The sequence below is a fragment of the Scatophagus argus genome, chromosome 5 (genome assembly GCF_020382885.2).
Source record: "Scatophagus argus isolate fScaArg1 chromosome 5, fScaArg1.pri, whole genome shotgun sequence".
NCBI lineage: Eukaryota > Metazoa > Chordata > Actinopteri > Scatophagidae > Scatophagus > Scatophagus argus.
Window position 1 is genome coordinate 22,666,909 of NC_058497.1, and position 20,341 is coordinate 22,687,249.

General features: G+C 41.8%; 1 protein-coding gene and 1 long non-coding RNA gene across 3 annotated transcripts in view; one reads left to right on the forward strand and one right to left on the reverse strand.

Annotated features, from left to right (window-relative positions):
- Positions 1–11,880, forward strand: LOC124059592. Of its 2 annotated transcripts, none has more exons than XR_006843408.1 (3): positions 1–725; positions 2,824–2,921; positions 8,817–9,358. It is a non-coding gene; the product is annotated as an uncharacterized LOC124059592 (long non-coding RNA). The 2 variants fall into 2 exon arrangements; XR_006843407.1 differs by lacking the exon at positions 8,817–9,358 and adding an exon at positions 10,064–11,880 and having other exon boundaries at positions 48–725.
- The window catches only part of yap1 (Yes1 associated transcriptional regulator), a 23,925-nt gene continuing 8,668 nt past the window's right edge, over positions 5,085–20,341 (reverse strand). The window contains exons 3-8 of the mRNA XM_046389723.1: positions 17,768–17,886; positions 17,044–17,157; positions 11,300–11,469; positions 9,352–9,479; positions 8,146–8,258; positions 5,085–8,019 (exon numbers count right to left, since the gene is read on the reverse strand). Coding sequence (XP_046245679.1) covers positions 7,784–8,019; positions 8,146–8,258; positions 9,352–9,479; positions 11,300–11,469; positions 17,044–17,157; positions 17,768–17,886 — 880 coding nt within the window. The 3' untranslated portion in view covers positions 5,085–7,783. The remainder of the gene's footprint in view (positions 8,020–8,145; positions 8,259–9,351; positions 9,480–11,299; positions 11,470–17,043; positions 17,158–17,767; positions 17,887–20,341) is intronic.

Here is a 20,341-nt window from a genome sequence, read left to right on the forward strand (position 1 = left end):
TTGGTTTATAATCTAAAGCAAAGACAGAACTAATTTCTAAAAAGAAATAAAGCCTGTTATTTATAGCTTATACTTTATTTGCAAAATCTTCAAAATCCAGACATAAAACTCAACAGTTACGTTCAAGGTAGGATGATGTGGTATGTCACATTATTTTGGGGTTGTATGTTTGACACCATAATTCATCACTAGCTGATGTGTTTGAGTTCTAACGTCACAAAGGCAGCGCGGTGAAACATCACAATATTGCACCGATGAATCCTGTTGCTGTACTTTATTTAATGCACATATTATGTTTTCTCTCAGATTAGAGGACATCAGCATGTTAAGGTACACACAAACAAGCTGCTCTGGAGACAAAGTTCGGTCAGAGAGAAATGTTTACGGGTTCCCAAACTTTTTCTCATCAAGGATCCCCAAAGTGACACAAATCCTTGGACCATGAAACCATTTGGTAAGATTTTGTCCCAGGGTCCCCAAATGCTTCTCATGCTCTCCATCTTTAGTCCACGTGTGACGACAAAATACAATCCCGAGATGTTTTGCATTGGGGCTAACAGGAATATCAAAATAGCTGCTACATCGTGTCCCTTCCTTCAGTTTGCTGGAGTTTCAGAGGAAGCTCTGTGGCCTAAATCTTGCGTGTCTTTAAATACAGTGCAGAGCCAAAGAGCGCTGAAGTATATCCACGCGTGATTGTCCTTCCAGCACAACCTGTGAGCCAGGTAAGCTCTATCGCCTGCTATCATGTCTGCCTTCATGGTTGTGCAGTAGTTTTCTTGAGTACGTGTAGCATTTCAGAGTTTTTGTTAAGCGGAACCAACACAGAGAGCATAACCTAACGCAAGTAAACACAACGAATAAAATAATGTCTGCGATCTGTTTAATACACGAGTGAAAAATATTGTCACTAATAGCAAACACTGCCCTCTTGTTGCCGTAGTGCGTAAGTGTATCCCCTGTCTTAAGATTTATTGTAAATGCACAAACCGGAAGTATTACGATGCTAAAAGGCAGTTTTTCCTCGCCCCTGTCGCCAAGTGCCTCCTCAAGGGGAAATGTATTACAATTTAATTAAAGAGTTTGGTCTAAACCTGCTGTAATTGGAAAGTGTCATGAGATAACTTTTGTTGTGAATTGGCGCTATATAAATAAACTGAATTGAAATTGAATTGAATTAATATGTCTGTTTTTGCCACTAGAGGTCATATGCACTTTTTTATTTACTAATGTAAGTTGGTGAAGCTAATTAATTACTAATAGGAAACTAGAATTAATTATACTAGTCGTACGTTGGTTTTTGAAGCAGTGGTGACAGTGAAAGAGATCATCTTCATTTCAAGGTTAATCAGAATGTGCACCATACAAAATACAAATAACAAATAATAGTAATAAAAATGAAGAATAAAGTATTTACAAGAAGTAAAATAGTGCAAACAGTGTAATGATGTAGTGCAAACAGTGTGATGGTTCATACAATAGCAATTAATAATGGAGGAGGCCTTTTTTATCTTTGTGAATTGTAGTAATTGATCTATTATTGTCAGCACCCCCACTAGTTAACGTTTGAGGTGAGCTGGTTAGAATATAGACAGCTTGTATTTGGCTCTACATTAGCTTATGTCTGATATGTTTAAAAAAAAAGAAAGAAAAAAAAAAGATTAATGAGAAAAACAAACATATACGATGTTTAACCTTGCCTGTCCGGATCCTTGGATAGTTAGCCTGTTATGATGTTAAAATGAGTGACTAAACAAAACGAAATGGAGGCTCAATCAAATTATTAGAAGAATTAGAAGTTATCCGACAGTGCTTTTGGCTGATTACATCTGCCATTCAACGTTTGTTTTCCCTTTCTTGCGTTCTGACAAACATAAATACGATACATCTACAGAAATTAATTTAGGTTCTTCATCATATGAAAGAGCATAGACGAGAACAGCACTAATAACAAAAAATTAACTCCTTAAATTCTCAGTTCGATTTCGGATTGCCTCAGTTTGGTCACTTTATTTTGAAATACCTTACCGGAAGTGTAAGTATGCTAGCATGTATGCAGTTGAATATCGCAGTTCTTCTCCTGAACCACAGGATGGCAGTGTAAACTCTTGATTCCAAAATATGGTGCTTGCTGCTTTTCAGTAACTAATACCACTTTTCAGCAGTTTTTTTTCAACTACGCTGGAGAGGCAGTAGTAACATGGATACTCGATTGAGTAGTATAAGTCCCGAGTGTTAACAATACTAACATAACAATGAATGATCCAGTAAAACATTTCTAATAGAGAAGCACTTCCGATTAATACTTTCAAAATAAATGAATATTCCTGACTTTCCCATGGCAGTGCTGGTCGCAGCCGGTTCAACATACTGGATCGCAGATCGAGCTATTATTTCCCATTCGATATTTATTTATTCAGTATGTATTCCTTTTCATTATTTGTATTTGTCTAAACGCTTAAGTGGTCAATGATTCTTGAGATTCGGGACAAAACATGTCCCACATAGACAAGTCTTATTTATATCAAAAATGAAGAAATTAATAACGATTGACATAGTCACAAAGTTAAATCTAAAGGAATTGTGAATACTGATGTAATGTTTTAGCATAGATAATTAATTTTTGGGGGGATATTTGTTTAAATGTATGACCAGTGATTAGACGGCCCAAGTTATTTCTCTTGTCCTCAGCAAGAGGTCACAATATTCACCAGCCCCCCAAAAACCTGTACAACTGTGAAAACATTTCTATCAAATCAAAGATAAGGGTTATAAATGTATAAAATAACGCATGCCATGAACATCTAAAAATATTTTCCACAGAAATTTGCCCATCGGGCAATAGCATGGTCAGCTATACCCCTGAGGACCCTTTTCATTCTCCTGGCTGTGGTGAATGCATCAATACAACACATACTCTGGTATGTTTGACATTTTTTGATATTTTAGATGAACAATGTCAATTTTCCTATGGTCACAGTTGGAGCATGTCAACACCATCTCTCCGTTATAATACTTTTTATTAAACCATAGTGGATTCAATGAAAGTATTTTATTGAGATTATGGAGACAGCTAGCAATAGCCAAAAAACTAGCTAGCTAGCTGCAGTGTTTTTGTTTTGCTTCTGTGGAGTGAAAAAACAAGCAATTTCGTTAACGGAGTTGACATGTAAGCTGACGGAGTTGACAAATCCACCAATGACGGCTTAATGTGCTAACATTATACCATTTTCGAACATAGGAAAGGAATAGAATGTTATTTTAGGGTTTTATCTGCACGTTAATGTAATGGCTGTGTGTTATCTCCCACTACTTCACAATCAGAATCAGATTTGTCTTTATTGCCATTGTAAGTGAAGAGGTTTCACATTACTAGGAATTTGTCTTGGTGATTGGTGCATACACAGAACATAACGAGTAACATATAATAGTAGAATAAAATAAAATAAAATAGAATAAGGTAAAACAAAATAAAATAAGTAAAATAAATATGGTTCTGGAGGTAGTCCAAAAGTGAGGTGGAAGTATGTGCAGGGTGGAAGTATAGTGCAAGTAGGTGAGGTAAACAGTGCAAATGAACAGCAGGTGGATAATGACATGAGCAGAAATCAGTGCCTGTACTGAAGTAACTAAAGTGCATGTTAGTCAGTTGGTGTTCAGCAGTCACTGGACATTGATTTTGTCTGCACAAGCTAGTGTGTAGTGTTTGGTTGTCATCATCTGGTTGTAGGAATACACGCTGCACCTTTAAGATTTAACATCAATCAATCAATCAATCATTCAATCATGTTAAGTAAATGGACATCTCATGCCATAGTAATATTCAAGTAAATTTTTCATGACTTTTGTATTAAAGGAAAGCATGGCTAGAGAGAAATTATCAGTTGAAGAGCAAAGGAGGAGATATAGAGTAGCAACAAAAGAGAAGAGAAACATTGACCCAGAGAAGAAATATGCCATGCAAGTGGAGGAAAGACAGAAGTGGAAGAGGAGAGTTCAAGACAAAAAGTAATACAGATAGACAAGATGGGAGACAGGGCACAGAGGAATAGGAGAAAGTATTGGAGGGAGGCACAGAAAAGGTCCAGCAAAGGTGCAGTGCAGGAGGCAGACACGCCTCCAGATAGAATACAATGCCAGAGAGTCTCGCAGACAGGAAAGGGAAATAAAGGAAAGAAGTAAAACACGAAAAAGGTATTCAAGAGAAATAAGACAAAGAGTTGTTATTTCTTAATCTATTGTCCCTTCTATCTGTTTAAAAAAGCATTTGTTCATTAATCAGAAATGCAAATACAATTTTGTCAACTCCGTCAGTTTCCCAGTCAACACCGTCAGATCTTCATCAGCACTGTCAGATGTATGTTTTTGTAATTTTTGGGGGAAAAACTAATTCTTTCTTCAGTTTTTGTTGCTTAAGTAAAAAAGGATCATCAGATCTACATCCTCTTGTGTCTTATTCGGTCAAGGATTTTTTTTCTTTAGTGGCAAATTTGAAGATAAAGTTTGAAAATGCAAATTTTTAGAAATCTGTGTGTGTTCATAACTGTGAAATTAAGCCTTTAGTTTATGTATTAGATTTTATTGCATATCAGAGTAACTAAACACTACTACAGCATACATCAGAACTTAAGATTCTTGTTGGGCTATTATAATTATAAAACTATATACTTTTAGTGTGTCTGACGGAGTTGACACAAATCAAGTTTTTAGGGTTAACGTGAATTTGTTAAAAATGTTTCATAACGTTTGTTGCTTTTTATCCATAAATTTATATGTACACATTTTTATATTATTATATTATATCACGTACTTGTGTGTACTTTTGTTACGTGTCAACTCATCTGTTCTGCTTTGTTGTCCTTTTTTTTTTTTTTTTTTTTTGTTGGATGTCATTTCTGTTTTCCTGCAAATTGCTCTGTATGTGAATACATTAAGAGAAACTTAAAACTGAAGTCAGATTTATTGTATGTGTACTCACATTTGGCCGGGCCAACTCTTCATCCTAATTTAGGGATAGGGTACGGATAAAAATGTATATACTTTAGACATGAAGTTTTAAAATCCATCACCACATGAGGCAAATATTACCACAAAGTATATACTTTATTTTCAGGCCAATTTCAAAGTATCATATGAAGCAAGATATAATGTAACAGAATTTACTGTTCTAAAACACATGCACATATCTATCAAAAAAAAAGAACAGATCATTACTGAATATAAATCCATTTCATGTGCATTTAGAAACCTCTAAATACAAAATTCTTTAACTTGTGTGATTAGTTCTACTGCTACAATGACAGTCAACAGCTAATATGCTCTGACAGTTACACACTAAGTAAGCATAAGAATCAGGTTTGTGTGACAAAAACGCGTCATTGCATCAAAATGAAAACTCTGTAGCCGTGCAATACAAGCACTGTAGTGTACCACTCAATTTTAGTTGCATTGTTCTCACCAACACTGTTTATCCGTCTTAAATCCAACACTTGATTTAATGATCAATAAAATCAGAACTAAAAACAAGTTTTTTTCACACAGAATTAAAAAAAATTGTTCGCATTCTCTGATCTAAAAAAAAAAAAAAAAAAAAAAAAAATACAAACAATATTGTTCCATCAGGTTAATGCTACCAATTAGGTATCGCTTGGCAACAGAATCAGGGTGACTTCCTGTACGTCCTCAGCCGAGGGCATGAGCGACAGGCTAATTATTCAGAGGTTACTGCAGTAATGCAGGTGCAGTCATGCTGTAAACATCACAACAATGTGATCAGGAGAGAATTTGTTGGCGTGTTGTCTCAAATGTGGCTGTCGCACTTTCTGAGAGCGAATGTAAACACGGGAGCGCTTTTAGTCACTTGCTTCTCTGTTCTGAAACCTCATCCTTAAATCTCAGTTAGTCACTCAAAAAAAAAACAAACCAACCATCTCGTCTAAAAAATAAAAGAATCTCTCGGCTAGACTTGTTCTGATGCGTCCCTCAGCACTAAAAACCTACACGATTTTCTCATTAGCTTATACAACGTGTTCACACACAGGCTGATTTTCTTATCAAACTGTTCCTGATGGGGGGGAGAGGAAGCAAAAGAAAGTGTTAGCGTCTTTACAAAAACATCTTTGGAATCCGCTACGACAATTCCTGGCTGATTGTTTCTTGATTATTTCACACACACAAAAAAAAAGCTCAACAATTCACGTCACGCACCGCCGCCATCAGTCAAACCCTGGCCTTCCACACTGCCCCCCCACGCGACTCTTTAAACCTGCGAACACTCGTTCTCAACCTTTCACTCGGACACACAGCTCAGCGTCAGGCAGAGGGCTTCGGCTGCACTTCCTCTCGCATGCTGTATGTCGTCGCGACGTTCAACTGATCGAAGAGTTCGAACTTCTGTCGAGCCAAGAGATCCGCCTTTTTTGGTTAATGTTTAAGAAGGATAGTAAAAGCTGCATGTGATCGACAAATAATAAAAAAAAATACTAAAATGTATATAGAAAAATCAGAGATGAGAAGAAAATCCACTAAATGTTTTTTTTAAGAAAAATCCATCAATCTTTGTCTTGGCAGACTTCATCTCTGTGTGTGTGTGATAACAGTCAACCCTGTTAAAAAAAGTATTAATTCATCTATAATTAAAGAAGTTAAAAACAAGCAAAATGCCATTTGATCTAAGCTATCATACATGTGTAGTAACCTAAAAATAAAAGAATACTAAAAAAGATGATAAAACAAAGAATGAATCATGAATTAAGTTTGGATAAGACTGGGATACAAAGAAGATAGGGTTTAAAAACAAAACAGAAATCCCTAAATCCCCTTTATAATGTGTTTATAAAACAAAAATACAATTGATTATTGACCATTGGATAAAGGAAAGTGTGGCTGATTGTAAATGGATGCAGCCTAATGCTTATTGTTAATAATTGGAAAGTAATTGTTCGTGTTGCTGGCGTCTCAAAAAAAAAAAAATATACAGCTGAAGGCACTTGATCTATCAAAGGGTTTAACTTAGACATGCTGGCACAGCCAAGCAGCAATGTAGTCGGTCCCCAAGCTCCAACCCACCCCCACCCCCCCACCCACCCCCAAAAGCCAGCATGTCAAAACTGGGCCTCACATTACCTTTACTCCAAATCAGTATTGTTCTTTCTGCTTCAAATACATCATTTTTGGTTTCTCAGGCTCATTTGAAAACAACAAAAATAATAAAAACTTGCAATGCCAAATATAAAGCTACTTAAGCTAGATGCAACAGTCCCAAATACAGTTAAGTAGTACTGATTCACACTATACTGCAAGAGAAGAAGAAGAAAAAAAAATAAAAAATAAAAGAGGCACCAGAAACTCCAGGCGATAAGTGATGGTGGCCGTCCTTGCAGGAGAGAGCAACATGCACCCGTCCAGCTCAGCTATGAGGGGAGACCAGGGGAAGGAGAGACTCCCCCCACCCCCTGCTCTAGGTTAAAGACGCCTTAGATTCACTGACAGACCTGTGAAAGATTTAGGGACCCTTGCGTAATTGTCTGTTCATGGGCCAGCCTTGAAGACACAGACAAAATAAAGAGATAACACACCAGTGAAAAGAACAGAACAATACTGCCTCAAAAGAGGTTGGCCTTACATGCCCGAGACAGAGATAAAAGTCCAGAGACGCTCGCTGAAATGTCTTGTAAAAAGCATCTATGAATCCTTCACAGATTAGAGCAGGCAGCAGTTCAGAGTGGAGGAGGAGGAGGTGAAGAAGGAGGAGGAGGAGTAAGGAGCGCCAAGCTCTGATCTTCTATAACCATGTGAGGAAGCTCTCCTTGTCGATCTTGGTAGCTGCCAGCACAGACTCCATGTCGTTGAGGATGTCAGAGCTCAGGGCCTCCTGCAGGCTGGGCATCAGCTCCTCACCCTCCACCGCCATGCTCTCGCCCTCTAGGGTGCCCAGGTCCACATCTGTTCCCGGGATGGCGTCAAGGTAGTCAGGGAAACGGCTGGGCTGTGTCACCATGGAGGGTGGCAGAGGGTCCCCTAATGAACAGGGAAAAAAACATTGACTAAGCAAAGAGCCAGTCAGCTTGGTGCATTCAGGTAACTGATCCACATTCACGTGTTTTAGTAAAGGCCATCAATACCGACCGGCCGAGTGACACTCACCTGTGTCCATCTCGTCCACACTGTTGAGGAAGTCATCTGGAGTGCGAGGGACGCTGTAGCTGCTCATACTCAATCCGCTGTCTGTGCTCTCATCCCTGGAGTGGTAGGTCCCGCTGCAAATACCAAAGTAAAGAAATATGAGTTAGAATTCCTGCACAATCAGTACTCAACACGATGATTTCCATCGAACCGAAATAAACGACAAAGCTTTTTGTCTCTGCAGTTTTTGGCTGACCTTAACGACCTTCACTTTGACACTGAACTACATGAATCTAATTAACTGCAGAAAGAGGACACATGATCTTTCTGTACGCATCCACGATTTTCGACGGCGATTTCTGTTATCACGACTGGGGTGACTAATCCGCAGTGAGCGCAGACGAAGCTTGAACTTCACTCTTTCGCACTCTACTGCGCAATATAAGAAAAAGAGCAACGGTAAATGGGGCAGCAGAGAGAAGACATTTGACAAGCCTATACTAATTAGCAGAGGGAAAAATATGTAGGCAGAGTATGGCAGAGACAGGATGAATGAGGCCATTGTGAGAGCAGGGGAGCGGAGGCAACGGGGGGAGGGCGGGAGATTAGGTTGGCCTGTCTACTGACTAGGCCACATGTTCTCATGGCCTGCTTGCTATTCAGCTCTTTTTCTCACTTTGGTCCGCTCGCAGAAGAACTGGAGCTGAAACTGTCCTAGGAGTGATTTCCCAGAATGCCGTGAAGGAGCATTCACAGGAAGTAAGAAGAAACTCCTGTCCCCTCCTGCTCACAGCTGTTTACTCCACCCCACCCCAGTGGGTTTTGTGCCTTCACTACAAAAGCTGTGGAAAAAGCTGTTACTTCCACTTTGAATTTGGTTTTTATAGTTTCTCACGCCACCATTCAGGTTCTGGTTGCCGTTTTACTGCAGCAGTTGTACACCAGAGGTCATCATTGTGCAGTTATTTTCTGCTGGTTCGAGTGAGTCATTACCATGTGAAGAAGGTTAAGCTGAGAGACTGTCCTTCTGTTTTTTACTGCTTGTGTAACTCAGGGAGCTCGCAGCAGAGCTCACAGATCAGACAGGATACATTAAGTCTGACGGGCTGAACCACAACGGGAGCCATCGCCAAGTGACGTCAATCAGTGCACCTCGGCTGTAACTGCGCTGTACATGGGGAACATTTCTTCCACAGAGGACACACCTGGTTTCTGTGTGAAACCAACCTGTTGAGGAATGGGTCAGAACTGTTGGCAGTCATGGTCCGGGCATCTTGGGCCATGGGGGAGGACACAGGGTTCGTGCTGCCATCTTGATCCATAGTGGTTGGCAGCTGATTCCTCAGCGCGAGCTCCTGCGGACAATAAAGCACAAAACCCATGAGCAACACAATCAACCCCACCCCTAACCTCAGAGGCTAATTATACACAGCTACAGCTTCACGAAAACATGTCAGAACCGCCTTATACCCTGCTGCTCTGCTGCCTCGGCATAAAATGTTAAATCAAGCCCTCACACACACCGACTGCTCCCCATACACAGTGTCAGGTTACACGAGGGGCCGACAACCACAGTTGGAGACAATTGTTTTCTACACATGCTGTATCAGATAAGGCAGAGGATGTGAAGTCAGGCTTCACTTCCTTCCCTCAGACGTCCTTGAACACGAAGGTGAAATGACCTGACCGATGTCACAGTTTCAAGATCTCATTAAACGTTTAAAGGGCCATAGACGACAACGGGGAGGGAGCCAATGCGATGTGACTTTTTTTTTTTTTTTTTTTTTTAAAGTAAGGATTTAAAATTGCTGCTTGACACCAAAAGTGGTTGCTAGAAGCTTTTATTGCCTGCGGTTTAGGAGAAATGGACACAATGTTCTCAGGCAAAAAGATGAATACAAACTAATAAGTTTTTTCCTTCTTTCTGGTTTTATTTCAGATGTTTTGGCAGCAGAACTTGATGGCGTTTCGACATTTATGCCAGAATCCCATGCACACTTGTAAACAATCGGGTTTTGATTAAGAAGGATTATTAGGGCTGTGTACTGTAAACAACCTTTATGGGTTTACTGGCTTTTTGTGCATGACTGAGCAGCATCTGCACTCGGCCACTGCCACCAAGTTGCATACATTGCTGCCTGTTCTTCATCATACTTCTTGCCATGTGAAATGCATTTTGGGTGTGGCAAGTATTGCCCCAAAGTTGAACTCGGTACACATTCACATATCCTGCGTGACTGCACAGTTTCCTAGTATGATCACGTCCCACTACATTTGTAAACACGGTATGGCCTCTGTGTTCCAAAGATGATGTATCGGAACAGTGACAAGAATTCTGGGTTTACTGGAATGTAGTCTTTTAAATGTAATCATGTCTGGGCTGCAATTAAAGTTTGGACAACTGAGTGGTTCATATGTCATTTTTTATCACTTGTTTTTTTACTTGCACAATGGATGAATTCCGTATCGCCACTTGTACAGATTAGATCAGGAGAAATCAGACAGGAAGAAGGAAAAACACGCACTGTAATAACCTTGTCATGCCACAAAGACATTAAAAAACAAGTTAGAAACCATTTTAAGGCTTTAACTTGGATAAGAAATCAGGATTCTCCAGCAGAAGTCTGTGCTAACCAGATTTCTCTTAATCCTTTACCACATTACGGAAACCAGAGTGTCATCTTTTATTTTCCCTCTCCGAAGCCTGGAGTATGTACACACTCGGGTCACTTCCTACACCGTGAACTTTAAACAACTCATGCGAATGGCATGGTAAACAAAGCCACCAGCACCCTCATTCATAATCATAAAGTTCAGTGTCTTGTGTTATGACACAGCCTTGAGTAAACTGCTGGATTGGGGCTGCACCACCCTGTGTGGGCGGCACGGTGACACATCACCGTTAGGAAGTGATAAAGTGACCACATGTGAGTCATTGGACTTCACTGCAGGGCGGTGCGACAATAAAGACCGATCAAAGAGGCTCAAGATCCACCACTGTTCACATGAACACTGACTCATCCAACCTGTGAGCAGTGAGCATTACAGTGTCTTGCAACTACGCTGATGGACACACACTTGACCCGACAGGTTAGCTGGTCATCCATGAGGCCAGAATACTTCCCAAAAGGCCTCTGAATATTTCTTTGAAATAATCCAACTCTTGATTCCTGACCTGTGGTCTCTGCCGCAGCAACTCCTGTTGCTTCAGTCGCAGCCTTTCCTTCTCCATCTGCTGCAGTCTCATCTGATTGTTGCCTCCCATGACTCCGCCATGGGTGCTGGGAGGCATCTGTCCTCCCTGCTTTACTGGAGCACTCTGGGTGATCCTCTGCTGGTTCAGAGCTGGAAGAGACAGAAAGGAGTTCAAATCAGTCACCATCACATGCAGCGCTCACTTTAAACTTTACATACTGAGAATCTAAGTGGCAAATTGAAGTTTAGATACAAAGAAATGGTCTGGGGAAACCAGAGCGGAGGAGGAGGAGGATCTTAAACTGGTGATTTCAGCTTTGCCTGAACACAATAGTTGCTGCTACTCCATCCTGTTGGGAAACGTTCAAACCAAAGGGCAAAATTTATTTCAGGCAAGCAGGAAAAATCTTCTGTAAGTGAAATGGAACACCTTTGTCTGTGCCGCTTTAACATTACAGGATTTCCTGCAGACCATAAACACACTCATGTCTCCGTGATTACGCCTCTTAATGCTTGGCTGCATTTAAACGCTGCACAACAAGACTGACAACTTTAGCGTTTTTTTTTTTTTTTTCTCTCTTCAAGCTGGACTTGTTAAAGAGTGAAGCCAGTGCAGCAGGTTGTGTAGGGCAAAGGAAGACCCAATACCAGTTTCCAACCTAGTGTCTGAAACAATCACTATTCCTGTAAGACCTGATCCCCTCCCACTCCCTGACTAAGACAGGCTTTGTTAGTTGTGTTGTACATTGCACCAGTTATGACTTATCCTTTCATTGTGTGTATTTTTTCCCTTCTAAATAAATCACAGATTATCCCACAAGACTGACTTCCTCCTTACCCTGGCCTGAAGGGTCCACTTGAGCTGATTTAATGAATGAGCACAGTGTGCAGATTTAAAATAGACCTACATCAAGTTCTGGAAACCCTGCACCGCTTAAACTCTTTTATTCTTGCTGTTCATTTCGGTTTTAGCAGCATGAAAGTTAACATACACACACTGACTTAACATTTACATCAATGTGACTACTGACAAAAATAAATAAATCAGTTTCCCTTTGGTATTAGCTGTCAGTTCCTCCAGACCGAGACAAACTGACAGTTCTCTTATCCATCTGTTCAGTGTTGCAGGACTCTTCCTGCACAGTGAAATTAATTTTCTTTTCTGAAGAGGTCCAAAGTCAATGAAAAGTGTTTAAATGTTACTGTTTCGTGCCGATTAATAGTCAAGAAGACAGATAACTGCATGTTATAATTCCGTAAATAGATACTTAAATCTAATAGACATTGGCAATAAATTAATGTTTTCACATCTATCTGTTCTCCATGTGTCTAACCCAACAAATGTAACTGCATCGTGAGCTAACAACAACCTGCATTTTAATATCAGAGCACGTGTAGTGAAAATCTTTGCTGCTCTTTACTCTAACGAGGGTTGGTCTCATAAACGTGTGCAAAGCAGCACAGAATGCAGCAATCTATGCATGCTAAGTAGGTCACACACATTTTATCACTGTAGTAGAGAAAGAGAAGCAAATGTGCTTGACCACAAGGGGTGTAACAGTAATGGAACCAATGAGGAGAGCTGTTTGCTTATGCGCTTGAAGCACCAACCAAAACAAAGCCTTGACGGGGGCACAATTTTCATGCGGGGCCGCCTCTCTCCGTGCTGGCCTGCCCGCCCCGGCACCTTTCTCATCACCATTCAATCACTGTCTGTTTACACTATCTCAGGAGCTGAATGAACCGCGGCTCAGGGCTCTCCCTGGGAAGCTCTGGAGACCCCGCCCTGCCCTGCCTTCAACCCCTCCACTCCCTCCCTCCCTGTCCATGCTAGCTTCCCCCAGCAGCCCCACCCCAGCCCACAGTGCACTTGCGCACACACACACACACACACACAGAGTCATGGAGCCGCTGCCTCCTCCCTCTCTCCCCCACACACCTCAGCTGAAGTCATGGGAGAGCGTGTTAGTTCTCTCTGCTTCTTATCTTTGGCAGATACTGAGGCCTTTTGTGGCTGGATCAGTCCGCCATCAGGGCACTCTCAGCTGTTGTCAAGGCAGAGGTGCTACACATGGGCCATGACAGCAGCTGTAGATTTAAGTTCTGAGCTTTGAAGAAAAGCATTTTTGGAAGAAGTGAGGGGAGACACATTTACTGACAGACAAGGTCACATATTTCTAGAAAAAAAAATCTGGTTTCAAACAACCAGAGTTTATTTTTCTCAGTTTTGTCCGCCATTTATATCACTGACAATAATACTGTACTCATGTATATGTCAACTTCAACGGAAAATCTAAAAGGGCAAGAAACAACAATGAAACTTATTTGGAAAAGAAAGTGAAAGCTTGTTGTAACATCAATACTTAAGCTTCGATTAAAGTTTACAGACTGTCTTTTCCAACTTTGCTTTCCCAAAACTTTGTTGCTGAAAATATGTGCTTGATCATCTGCTTGTGTGTCTTTCCCGCCCCGACTGAATTAACTGTACTGATAGCTTATAGAAACCATGTCTAAAACTACACAAATAACATCCAAGTTCCTTAAAAGTGTGAGTTCTGAAGAAAAAGTGAGGGGTGAATATGGAAAGAGATCCATCGATACACGAGCCTGCATGTTGACGAATGCAGTCTTACAGCTGGGTTTCTCCTCAACAACCAAGTCAAGGACTCCCTCACAGACCAAACAGCACACAGTAGCCAGTGTTACCGGAGGAACTATGCACAAACAATGAGCATATCGAAGCAGGGAATTACATCTGTGGGTGAGATAGGAGCGAAGGACAGGTTCAGTTCATGGCCAGAGTGATAGCACAAAATGAGGCCAGAAGACAGAGTGTGTGTGAGTGCCTGTGTGTGTTTTTGGAGGGGTGGTTGAAGTCAGCAGCACATACGGGTGGTGTAGCCGGTGGGCCAAGCAGATAAGAGACAAGTTAATGCCGTCTGCCTTTTGTCTTCTTCACGCACCCCTGCAACACAACGAGCCAGCAACACAGGTCCTTATCAGACGACCACACTGCTAGGCATATTACACCACAAGATCACCTGGGGCAGGTAGGGCCGTGGGTGTGCACGGAGCGGGAAGTTCTCTATGTGACCAGGGCACAGCACCTTTGAAGGCTTCGTAAATATTTGTCTGCCAGTCAATTTAACAAGCTCCAAAAAAAGGCACCATGGGAAGGTGTTGTGTTTCTAGCATCGAGATAAGCAAAGTGGAGAAACAGTCTGGCTGTGATACAAACACTGTTTTATCATCTTGTACAACAATAAGGTCTGAGTAAAGCCAGCCTGTGTTGATCCGACTCTGACACAGAAAGGAAATGGAAAAAAACTGAGTCAGTCAGAGGAAACTGAGTGGGGCAGCGAGTGGAAGTTGTGTTGGAGCGATCTGTTCAATCAAAGTAATGTTTAATTAATAAAATTAAGACAAATCAATGACACTGAAATGCAAGTCTAGCAATGCAATGAGTTCTTTATTCCTCCAGCTTCGGTGAAGATCACCTGAGTACGACTCCTTCAGTAGGAAGCACCTCCAACAAAAACTGTTCAAAACAAGATGAACAAGTAAACAGGATGCTATTTTTGAACCCGAAATCTGTTTATGAGCTTTTCCAAAAGTGATATTTTTTTATTACCAAAGCAGTGGGTGCAGAAATGCTGAAATCTCAAATAATTAAGCAGTTTACCCTGTCCACATAAATACATATCTCTAGAGGTAAGTGGAAAAAAATAAACTGACCCTTTAAACTGACCTCATCAAATTATGAGTATCTCACAGCTGTGACGGCATTAATAAGATGCCAACTCTCCTGGAGAGGCACTCTGACAGCAGAGGCAGAAAAACATCACATGACCGCTGATGTAGCGATGACTTTGGTTTTATAGCTTTACGTTAAAGCTTCAAAGCACAACATTAAAACACCCAGAGGAAATTTGCATTTCTTTTTTGCACTAAGCTATCCTCCGAGTATGTTTTCCTTGATGTTCCTCCACAGTAGTACATACAGAAAACAACATATCCACATAGCCCAGCCCACTTTTGAACTCTGTCACAGAGCACTCATGGCTTGTTCGCTGCTCACCACCTCCTTGGACCCTAAATAGAATGCATGCTTATCCTGTCGGCATTTTCCCTCTGTTCCTCCGTTTTTCTTTCTTCCCCTTTCGCCTCGCCTCTCCCTGTCCCCCACCTCCCCTCTCACATTGGAGTTCTTTGACTAAAAAGGTCTGGAACAGATTAAGAGTTGGACCACAGAATAAAGAGGCCTGGCAGAGATTCAAGTCTGTCTGGAGCTGGAGCAGAATGGGGCTGTGCCTGCACTGGGCCTCACGCAGGGGAAAGCCAGCCGGCAACAACCCCTCAGTTAAAGGCGCTCTGCTGCTTTTCTTCTCAAAGCTCAAATTAGCCTCCATTATCAAAGCAGCTGGCTTATGATTGGAGACCTACATAGCAGCAGTATGGAGGTTTGTGAAGCACAGGAGCTCATTTCTATGCACAAATGTGAAAAAATATGATTAAAAATAGCTACAAAGAGTAACTACAAAAGAAAAAAACTGGAATATCAACTAGTGTGAGACGCACAGCAAAATTTCTAAACACTAAAAGATAAAAAGGCACAAACAAAAGCAAGATGAGCTTTTGACTTAAATAATTTTTAAAAAAGTACAGAAAGATTTTATCTGCTGTGGAATAAAGTCATGTTTGACGGAACACCATGAGTTAACATGGTCTCTCTTTTAGCCTCTCACTTGCTCTCGGGGGCCCAGCGGCCTTATGTGTTCGAGCCTTATAAATCTTCAAAGAGGTTCGCCGATCAGAGACGCCATCTCTTCCCAGCTACTCCACTCCCCTTAGTTTTGAACTTTCCTGCCTGCCATGAGTGGGACACACAATTACTTGCAGAAAAAAAATGGCTCTTTAAGTGCTCAAGCTCGATAAAAAGCAACACTAACATTTAACAGGATAACAGCCTGCGTGCTGATTCACACATGTTGCCTTTGTGAACCAGGGTGAGCTTCCCTGGGGATTGCTGCTGCAATGAAGGGATGGCACCTGAAGCGTAAATGAGTCAGTGTGACATAAGCAGGAACTTTCATCTCTGGAAGTCATCCTGGCGCAGGAGGATTAGCTCATTCCTGCAGCCACGGAGAAATCTCAACACATGTACCTGGCCCTGTCACCAATTCACCAACGCTGGCCACCACACACTGAAAGCTAACTGTCAGACTTCAGCTCGGCCTGGGGGATTAATGGCCAACTCAGCTGTTGCTCCAGCACTAAAATGGCTGACAAAAGGTTGGGTGCAGATTTCGGGGGGTGGGGGTTTTTGTGAAATCCGTTTTCAACAACCAACTGAATGATTAGTCACTCCAAAACAATGTTGTACAATGAATCATACAGAACTGAACCCACTATTACAGTAGCAGATAAATATTTATGGATTAGCCAGAGCTTTCTAATCACTTGGGTGGGTTAAATGCAGAGAACAAATTTCGTTGGAGTGAGTTCCCTCCAATGACAAAATATGTCACTTTAATCTTAATCTTAATCTTAATGAAGAAAGTAAATTCTAGTCACAAAAAAACAAATGTTAAAGTTCCCTTATCCACCTGTTCCTGGTTAAAAAAAAAAGAAATAAAACTTTAAATTGCTACTTAACTCAATAAACAAAACATAGATGATAATTTAATCAAGATCTAAACTTATCTTTGACTACAGCAAACTCACCAAAGCGTGGGTCAAGTCGTGGGTCGAGCCATGATGTGGTCTTGTTCTTGTGGTTGATGTAGTAAATTTCTCCCTCTGATGTAATCGCTTGTTCCCATCCATCAGGCAGAGGACCTGAGGGATAACATGCAAAAGCAGTGTTCAAGAGATGCTAGCGATTCTCTTGTTGCTCCCATTTTCCTTTAGTGACGTAAGTACACAACACACGGCAACATTACTTAACTAGAACACACAATTGGGCATAATTATTTGTAATTAAAGACACTCTGAATAGGAAACAAAAAGGACAGAATAAACAGGCTACAGAGGAAAAAGATATCCATCACTAAAAATAAACAAGCCTGCTCGTCAACATTTATTTGTTTATTCAAGCTTAACTTGTAGGTTGAAAGACAGAACAGTGACGACTTGAGAATACAGAGACTTCATCTGTTATCTGTGAGTCACGGAGCTCCCAAACATGTCAGACAGGACCTGTCACGTTCTGCCTCAGTCTTACCTCACCCAGGGCAAATTCCAGCTGCATGGACAGAGCTGAGGTACACAGAGTCTCAGTGACATGTAAGAACTAGAGCAGACTGCTCCTGACTTCCACTGTATGTTGCAGGATCGTAACGGAGTGCACAGAAATAACCTCATGGAAATGCAGTCACAGAATCAGAATTATCTTTTATACAGCTCATATGCTTCCACAGTTAAAACTAGATGAATAACGTATACACACCACTGGCTGGGTTCATAAGGTTCTGTTGCTGGACTGGCACAGAACTGGCCGGTGCAGCCTGGTTCATCTGGAGCAGGGCCTTGCGAGGATCCTGCCAAGTGGTGGTCTGATCAATGTGGCTGTAAGAAGACAAGATAGCCAAAGTCAGGAAAATTACCATCACCGCGTTTCTAACAGTAATCAGTCGTGAGTTCAGTCCAGGGGCAGTATCAATGTAAAACAGCAGGTCGCATACAGGAACTGGTGACTCACAGCAGTTTCAACAAGCTCTTAGATGAAAACTCTGAATCCAACTCCTGCTTTCTGTAAACGATGACTGTGTCTCAGCTGCGTCTGTTTGGGCCCGCAATTCAATATAGATTAGACTTAGTTTGGGCTGGACTGGGATATTTTTTCTGTATGTCATGAGTCAGAAAGGAGAAACTGCTCCTTCTTTTGAATTATAGGAAAAGTTGGAAGACAAAAGAAACAGCAAGTACAACAAGTAAAAATGAATCAAGTCAAGCATCCATTATCTGTCATAGATAAGCAGAACACCTCTGCGAGAAAATGTCTGAGAGGCAGTGATTGGTTTCAAAACAACTATTGTAACGTCAAACAATGTTGCTCCATCTATTTTACGGCTCGTCTTTGCCGGGACGGGAGTGGGGACCGGGGGAGGGGGCATTGTGTTGCGTTCTGTGAAGGCATTGATAATTAGTGCTTTGTTGGTACTTGTTGCTTGATTAAGATGGAAAGCTAATACAGGAAGCCCTCCTCTCCCGAGCAGGACCCTCTCTATTGAGGGAGGGTCAGTCCCAGGGCTCAACGCAGGGGGTCCTTTTTCCTGGAAGTGGCTCGGACACTGTGGAGTGTCAGGGGCTTTAACAATCTGGCGCCACATTTACAAAGCTTTCACCTGCTTGACAAAGGCACAGACTGAGCTACGACCTAAAACCCCACTATTCACTTGTTCTTTTTTTGTTTTTTGAAACATCCCATTTAAGAAACCATCCCCCCCCACCTCACCTCAAACAAATAGGCACCAAACTCCAGCAGTTTGTTTATGCAATGACACAACTCAGCTGAATTATTTCAATACACATGACAAAAAATAAAGAGTTTGTTCATAACGCCATTCAATATTACCCTCAGCAATCTAATTTATTGTACCTCGCAATAGTCATGTTCTGCTTGTGCCCTTCCACCCACTATGATTCTTTACAAGTCGCTGTTAATTTGATCCCAAAGCGCCATTAGCCCAGATTTTGGAACAGCTGGGTGAAGTGAAAGATTCAAAGAGTTTTCTCTTAGTCTGTGCGGTGATCCCAGCCTGCCTGTCTGCTCTGTATCCCAGGCCAGAGAGTGAGAGGGCCTGACTCAGCACTCCTCCCTCCCCACACAATGCAACCCATTTTGAAGCCCCCTCTTGTTTATGCTTTACTGATCAAAGGAGCTGCCAAATCCCCTACCAAACCCTCCCCCAGCCCTCACACACACACATTCTCTCGCCCTCTCTCTCTCTCTCTCACACACACACACACACACACACTACACACCAAGCAAAATAGCTGGAACTGCTCAGATTGGAGGGGCCCCTTGAGAAAGAGGGGTCACAGGGAGCAGGGTGAGAGACAACTACAGAAAAGAAGAAAAAGAGGGAAAGAGGGAAAAAAAACATCTACGGAAGCAATCCCTCGGGATTCCATTGGCTGCACGAGTTGCTGTGGTCTTGTTACACGCCGAGCGCCCGCCCTGCCCCCTTCGCTGCCTCTTCCCACTCTGGAAACTATGACATTTATTATAGTGGGGAGGGAGAACAAGGGGAGGAGACTGGGAGAGGAGCATTGGGATACGGGAAGGGAGGTCTTATCGCAAATGAGAGGCCTGCACATCCTGGTACACCAATGCTGAACAGAGAAGCTACAACTGGAAAACACTGATGGAAATATACAACCTCAAAGCCTCAGAGATCTCTGATTATAAATTCTTCAACATCTGCCTCTCTCAGCACAGATGAAAGTACAAATATTGGATTTTCTATCAAACTCTAGCTTGTGAGGCTGACCTTTGTAGCTCAAATAAATCAAAACAGATGTATACACAGCTTCAGTTAAAAACAGGGGAGATTATAATCAAGTGCCTGTGATAAAATCCACACAGAGTGAGATCTTCCAAAGCCTGCACTGCACTGTATTCAAAGGGTTTGAATGTGGGAATTCAGAAAAATGGTAAATGAGTTACCAAGAGCCAGTAATTCATCACCAGGTTTTAAAACTAAAAGATAATCCATTCACTCAACCTGCACCAGAACCCTGTATGGTCAGGGCTATACTCCGCTTCCTGCAGGCCAAACATAAAACACAACAATGTCATGGCAACTGTTGGGACGGCTGGAGGCCACCAGTTGCTGTTAGGAATTGCTGATGATCTGCAACCTCCACGGCCACAACTGCTCGGTGTTGTCTTTACATGTCTCTGACACCACAGCGAGCTCAGCAGGACAACCGGCGCACCCTCCCCCAACCTCCATCCCCAGGGCAGGGCAGTGGACATAGAGCAAACTGGTTGTTGTTGATCAGGCCTTGTCCACAC